The 7,561-nt window shown below is 34.0% G+C and overlaps 2 protein-coding genes across 2 annotated transcripts; both read left to right on the forward strand.

Moving 5' to 3' along the window:
* Positions 1-367: 367 nt before the first annotated feature.
* Positions 368-1,574, forward strand: LOC144961712 (centrosomal protein of 120 kDa-like). Its single transcript, XM_078894806.1, has 3 exons — positions 368-447; positions 741-863; positions 1,485-1,574. The coding sequence occupies exons 1-3, from the start codon at positions 400-402 to the stop codon at positions 1,572-1,574; spliced, it is 261 nt and encodes an 86-aa protein (XP_078750932.1). The 5' UTR covers positions 368-399.
* Positions 1,575-1,992: 418 nt separating this feature from the next.
* LOC144961711 (centrosomal protein of 120 kDa-like) lies at positions 1,993-3,038 on the forward strand. The gene is made up of 2 exons (XM_078894805.1): positions 1,993-2,109; positions 2,846-3,038. The coding sequence occupies exons 1-2, from the start codon at positions 2,021-2,023 to the stop codon at positions 3,036-3,038; spliced, it is 282 nt and encodes a 93-aa protein (XP_078750931.1). The 5' UTR covers positions 1,993-2,020.
* The last annotated feature ends 4,523 nt before the right edge of the window (positions 3,039-7,561 follow it).

Consider the following 7,561-nt stretch of genomic DNA (forward strand, 5'->3'; position numbering starts at 1 on the left):
TATATTATTTTAATTTATATATGTCCACCTGCTGCCTGTATTATTTATAATTTATAGAATTCAGTTTTGTTTTCCCCTGACTGAAGAAGGATTGTCATTACATTACATATAATTATTCAGACCTACTCACCTTGACACATTCATACCTCATACCATTCGTCAGCCAGTTCACCTCAACAATTGTTGTTTGTAGGTTATATTAATAGATGCTTGCGCCGCTACGCCTAGGTAAGTTTTTTTGTTTTTTTTTTCTCTTATCTTTGCTTACCCCTATTTTTTTCCCTAGACTTCCTATTTTTTTTTGAAGAAGCATCCTAGTTTTTTCACTATGGGTTGGCAGTATGATATGATCAGACATTTTTATTTACACTTAAACCTTTTGTGTCTTTTCTCAACAGGATGAAATTGAAGGAAACTGAAGACATAACAAATAAATACAAGCAAGAGGTAATGGTTTCTGTTTTAAAAGGCTTGAATAGGTCAATTATGAAAATAAAAATTGTGTTTGTAGTTACAAAAACAAAATAAGGATATTAAATTGGTAAATTTTGCTTTTAAGAAAAGAAAAAAAGGATAAAAGAAATAGGTTTAATTTCTTATTTAACAAAAGAACAAGATGTAAAGATATTGTATAGATCTTGTAGTGAAATTGTCTACGTCGTTCAATAAATGAAACAGTATTTAGTAAAATACTTATTGAGATAAGTTTGCATTCACTTTCATTATCATATTCTTTCAAGGCGGCAGAAAGTGAGAGAAAGTTCAAATCTTTGGAAAAAGAGTTCCAGCTGTTTAAGGAAAACCAATCCCACACCCCTGAGGTCAAGCTACAATCTCAGATCAATCTTCTCACCCTTGAAAAGGTAAAGATTTTTTATGTATTTTTAGAAGTTGACATCATGTAAGTGTGACCAATTTGGTCCCGTGGAGGACACTCACCTTTGTTCAGAGGGTTCTGGGTTCGGGTCCCACCCTGAGTGGTGCATAATTGTATCCTTGAAGAAGACTCTTTACTCACATTCTCTCACCGTACTCAGGGTAAAATGAGTACCTAATTGTTAACCGCGTTATTTCTGAAAAAAATTGTAATATAACCTAACAGACGTCATGTCTTGCACTACATGTTAAGTGAGTGTTGCTGATGGCTGGGGACCCCTTGTAAAGCGCTTTGAGTACATTTAGTGGATATTGCCCTATATAAATGCTCTTGTTTTTTATATCATGGTCAACTTGATTATAGTAAAGAAATGGTTATGTTTTATAAAGTTTAAATAAACATTATCAATTTATATATACAACTTAGTTGTATGACTACACCTTTAGGAATATGTTTCAGTAAAACATATGAAAAGGTTGATGAAGTGGAGAACATTCATATTTCAGTTTCTATATTATGTAAAATTTTGAAATATAGTCCTATTTATGTAATCTTATAAAATAACTTACGAAAAGATTTGGAATGATTGTAAATGTTGTGTGTTCAGATTGAACTTGAACGAAAATTAGATGCTGCCAATAAGTCAAGATCCATTACAAACAACAATGGGAAAGCATTAAAAGAATTGCAAGACTGAAACAGAGAGAGCAAGAGGTGGCAAAAGCACAACTCCAGTATTCCATTTTGAATGGATAATTCCTTCTGTTTTAATGAATCTTATAGCGCCAGACAAAGTGAAAGAAAATACAGCAAAAGAACAATCCCAAAAGAGACATAGTGATTTTACTTTCTTTTATTTTTTCTTTTATTTTTTAACCTGCCTTGTCTAGCACTGTAATCATACATGACTTTATATATTTATAACATGTGCCATAAATGAAAGTTACTGTAATTATAAATTAAATTTGTCCTTTCCATGTCGTAAACTTAATGCATATTTTGACAGGTCTTGTAAGATTAAAGACACAAGTGTCATTTGTTCATCCAATCCTTTGCACTTATTGATGCATGTAAAATTTGTACTTGTAAATACTATTATATCTGTTTGTACATTCCCAGCGTCAGCAACAGGAGTTGGAACATATGAGATTGAGATATCTGGCTGCAGAGGAGAAAGAAGTTGTAAGCAAGGAGAACAAGGAGTTGGAAGACATCAAAGTTCAGATTAACAAGTAAGCTTTCTGATGCACATTAATTAACATTTTAAGTTCTTTATAAAAATTTTATTTTTGATTTTGAGCTTCAAATAAGTTATCGCCTCTTGAGAAAGGGTTAAATCTATTAGTAAACCCCTTCGTCTCAAATCCTCTCTTTGGCCCTTTAAAAAGTTGCGAAAATGTAATATTGAGAGCTTCCCTAAATATGCCTCAACGAATTGCATTATGAGCAAAATTAAGAAAGGACTTTTGGTTTTATTTAAGTAAAATTTACTGTTGTCGTAAGTTTCTTATTTGATACTTGAAAGAAAACTGTGATAAAAAATATGGTGTATATTCAACTCTGGTAAAGTGGCCGAGTGGTTAAGCCATTGCCCTGTGATCTGGAAGGTCACAGTTTGAGCCCCACTTCAGGCACTTTCGTTTTTTCCCTTGGGCAAGATTATTAACCCCCCCAATTTACTCACTTTGGACAACATGGGTGATTAATGTTGACATCAGACATCTTGTTTGAGGGTTATCTGTATTCCTTAATGGAATGAATGACTTGATGACGGAATCTAATGATGCTGTGGCGGAAGGCGGAATTAAAAAGACAAAATTTTTAATTGTTATTATAACTTACAAAACTCTCTTTTCAAACCCTTTCTTTTTACCTTTTTTTTTGTTAACAGACCAAATTTATTATTTTATTTTTTTTAAACTAAAAAAGATGTGTTTTTGATCAATTTTTGAATTTTAAAATTTTCAGATTAAGACAAATGGAAGAAGAGAGGCTACGAAACACATCTGACTCAAATTCCATTCCATTGATGCAAGATGCAAAAGGCAAGATGTTCAATGTTGATCTGGATGCATCCTATGAGAACATGTGTCACGACTTGTATGAAGAACGTGATACGCTTCTCCGTACTGTGTCTATACAACACAAGACAAAATCATAGCCGAGCTTGATCGACAAATACAGGAAGCCATAGTTTTAAAAAGAGTTAGTTAATAATAAATTATGGTAGTTAGTTTAATTAAATTTTCAATTATCTGTGCTGTCCTTTAATGCCTTCTATTTATAAGTTATTTTATTCTTCTATAACCTAAAATATAGTTACGTATGTAATGAGACATATTGATACTAACGCTTGGATTTGGACAGATATTTAAGGATGATTACCTTGTTTTATTTTTTAACTTTTTTTTCTTTATCGCCGTATTGTATCATTCCTAAAAAAATAGGATTGTAAAAGAAAATATAGCAAGATCAGCAATGAATTATATATGAGAATTCGTTTTAAGGACTTACAGCATCCTATTGTACAAAATTGCTGTTGTGTTTAAACAAATCATCCAGGTATGCGAATGACCTAGTGTTTAATTAAAAGTATCGTTTAACCTATAAAGCCATTAAAATTGTTATTTTATGACATAGTTAAATGCATACAAGTTCTATAACATGCAATTATCAAAAATATATTAATGTCATTCAACGTCTGTTGTAATTAGGAAACCATATCTGATTTCCACTAATGGTGCTGAGCTCATAAATCTCAATTCATAATCAATTTTTTTCCGTCCAGTTTGAGTTTCTGTCAGCACCAAAATCCCACAGCAGTTCCATTTTATTTAATATGCGTCATATAGGGTGTTGCTTATTTGAAAAATCTGCTGAAGTGAGTCTAAATTGGACATCTCACAAGGATCTATATTTGAAAAGAGATATGAATTCCTAATTCTGTCAGTTTCATTGTAAAAGAGAAAGAATTGTGCTTTTGATAAAGGATATCTCTTATATTTTTTGTCTTAGGGGCTTTATTTATTCATACTTTTTTTGACGTTTCATTTTCATTTTTTTTTCCTTCTGGTAAAGCACTGGATGCTTGTATGTGCGCTGGCTTGAAGGGGGCCCTAAACTTCCTTTGCAAATTGGGGACGTCGATTTTGTTGTTTCTTCTATCTTCCTTATATTAATATGTTGTAACATTTCTTGTGGCTTTACATCCTTGTCCCGGGAAAAGTGCAGAGGTCTGGCGCCTCTATGTGTGGAATGAAGGGGAGGGGGAGGGGGCCTGTGGCTTTTTTTGTGATCTCTTGTAATTTTGAAATCTACTTCTGTCCTTTGTGGAACGAATCCTCATTCATTTTTAAAAATCATGCATATAGTCTAAATCCCTTTATAATGAGAATATCTCCTTTTTATCTAGCGCTGACTTGTTTGGAATGACTTAATAGTATCCCGACGCTGTTAAGTTCTATAATTTACAGGAATTAATGAAATGCAATTCTACACTGAAATTTTGACTTGGTAGCTTTTTTCCTCAGATTTTTTTTTTTAATAAGGAAAGTTTGCTGACTGATATTGATATATTAGTCATATCTATCAATGTTATTATATGTAGATTGAGATGTGAAGTTCAAGTGCTGACCAAAATTATAATATTTTTTATTTATTGTGAATCCAAGATATACATAGCATGCATTAAATACTTTTAAAAAAATGTTATTATTGTTTAATACAAATAAAAGGATTTGATCAAAACAATAGAATGATTTCATCAATATGTTTTTTAAGAATCATCCACCTTCTTCTCCTTCCACCCCCCCCCCCCCCCCCCCTCACCTCTCCTCTCTCTCTCTCTCTCTCTCTCTCTCTCTCTCTCTCTCTCCTCATCTCTCTCTCATCTCCTCTCTCTCTCTCCTCTCTCTCTCTCCTCTCTCTCTCGCTCTCTCTCTTCTTGTCTTCTATCCCCCCATACCCGTTTTCCAATTGTTTCCTGCATTGCTTGAATGAGATTACTTAGTTTTGTCCTTATCCTTGCTGGGAGGGAAACATCGAATGTATAGTTATAGTTTTTGGGAGTGATATTTTTCCTCCTTGTAAATCATCTCTCATGTTATTGCATTGTATTATGTTTTAGTTTACATATTATATTATAGTAATTGGTAAACAGTTGAGTGTATTCTCTTAGTTGGGACCTGTGTCTTGTGTCTGGATGAGACTTTAGGTGATCTCAAACTAAGTACTTTGACGGTGTGCTCTTGGAATCTACATCTGTTCCCTATTTGAACCAATTCCCCTTTGTCTTACCTTTTCTTTTGTGCTTTAATTGTAATTCTAGAACTTTTACTATCCCATTTTCTTCCTTTTTACTGGTGCTGATATAACCTTAATGTGTTGCAAGCGCCGTAAAACCCTTAAAAACAAAACAATCTCTCTCTTCTCTCTCTCTCTCTCTCTCTCTCTCTCTCTCTCTCCCTCTCTTCTCTCTCTCTCTCCTCCTCTCTCCTCTCTCTACTCTCTCTCTCTCTCTCTCTCCTCTCTCTCTCTCTCTCTCTCTCTCTCTCTCTATTGTTTTTTCTCTCACACATACAGGCACACACACATGCGCGTAGTGAATACGTAACTTACAATATGTGACCCTACGCCTCGAAGTGGTATTAAGTCAGGATTTTGGAAAACGAAGAAAACCGGTTTTAATGTGGGAATGGTCACAATTATCAAATTTCAGTTTTTGTTATTTCAGAAACTACAATCATTTTTTCTACATGAAAACATAATAATTCAACATAGGTATTGAGGATAAGTTATATAAATTTAATGTTTAAAATAGCAACTATCAATGACGCATTCAAGAGTTGAATTTTCTCTCAGAGAGCAACCATTTCAAAGACTTAGTAATATTAAGTCTTTTCCTCCACCATTACCATGTAAGATATCACAGCAAAGGGCGTGTCCTTTATCTATCTCAGAGAAAGCATGACTGGTTTCCACAATTTCATGGTTCAAACCAATAATGACCTTTAAAAACTGTAAACAAGTCAAGGTTGTCCCTGACAACTTTACAAATGAATGATTCTGATTGGTCAACGCTCATCACATGCGCCTGTTGGCCATTAAAAATGCTCGGCAATGTGGCATGACGTCAGCATGCGTGTGTTACATATTTGTGTATTTGTGCATTTTGATACACACCACGTGCTATTATTTCTTTGTCTAGCTGCATGATCGAGGTGAGGGTCCTTTGTCCCTCTTTATTTATTCATGAAATTATAGGACATGCTAAGACTAATTGGGTGGGGTTCCTGACCTCCCATAGTGGGCAGGGAGGTAATTACGGTCTTCTACTTCTATCCCCCTATATCTGTTTTCCACTAGCTTTCTGTCTTGTCTTGGAATGAGATTACTTGGTTTTGTCCTGGCCCTGACCGGATACCTTGGTGAGAGAGGGGAAACAGTCAAATGTATAGTTAATTTTGGAGATGATATTTTTTCCTTGTAAATCATCTCTCTGTTATGTAATGTATTATGTTTTGTTTACATATCATAAATGATTTGTAAACATTTGAGTGTATTCCTCTTAGTGGGACCTGTGCTTGTGACTGGAGAAGACTTTTAGGTGATCTCAAACTAGGTACTTCGATAGTTTGCTCTTGGAAAATACGTCTGTTCCTTATTTGATCCAATTCTCATTTAATTTGTCTTAACCTTTTCTTGTGTGCTTTAATTGTAATTATAGAACTTATCACTATCCCATTTTCTTCCTTTTTACTAATAATAATAAATGACATTTATATAGCGCTTTACCTCGTTGTCACAGGCTCTAACGCTTTACAGTGATATAAAAAACAAAACATTACAGTAAGACAAGTTTGATGGAAACGTGATAACGAATTCAATTTAACAACAACAAAATATGATAATAGTATTGCAACATTATGACGTAAAAAGATAAAACATTAAGCGAGGTTTGAACGTTGTCAACGAATCCGAGCATCTCACGTGTGATGGAGAGAGTTCCAAAAATGGGGGTCGAAAATTGAAAAGATTGTTCACCTATTTTACGCAATGGCTTAGGTTTGACAAGATTGATTGGTCATTGCTTGACCTCAAGTTTCTATCAGGGACATATATGTTTTAGAAGGTCTTTAATATAGGAGGGACTGTTTGGTGCTCAAGATTTGTATACAACAGTACAAATCTTATAGGCAACTCTTTTTTCCACAGGAAGCCAATGTAACTCGCGGAGAAGGAGAGTTGCTGACGGTATTTTTTGTTATTGCGTACAATGAGTCTGGCTGCGTTATTTTGGAGCAACCTGAAGTTTTGCTCATTTTGTCTTTAGCTAAATTCACCCAAAGGGAGTTCAATAGTCCAATTTTGATAAAACAGGGAATTAATTAAAAGTTCTGCTATCTGCTTCGGTATTAAATTACGAATTTTGCTTATTTTTTTACTGGCGCCGATATGACCTTATTGTGTTGCAATCGCCGTAAAGCCCTTACAAAAAAAAAAACCCAAAAAACATAAGACTTTAATAAGACAACAGTTGCCTAATCTTACACTTACAGAGATTGTTGTAGGATAAACATTTAATTTAAGTACAAAAGCAGAATACTAAATAGAAGCCTTCAACAATCAAAAACTGGGCCAATGGAAATACGTGTAACTAAAAAATGAAAAAGGTTAAATGTGTGG

The sequence above is a fragment of the Berghia stephanieae genome, unplaced genomic scaffold, assembly GCF_034508935.2.
Source record: "Berghia stephanieae isolate SIO BIC M18660-M18661 unplaced genomic scaffold, UCSD_Bste_1.3 scaffold3715, whole genome shotgun sequence".
NCBI lineage: Eukaryota > Metazoa > Mollusca > Gastropoda > Nudibranchia > Aeolidiidae > Berghia > Berghia stephanieae.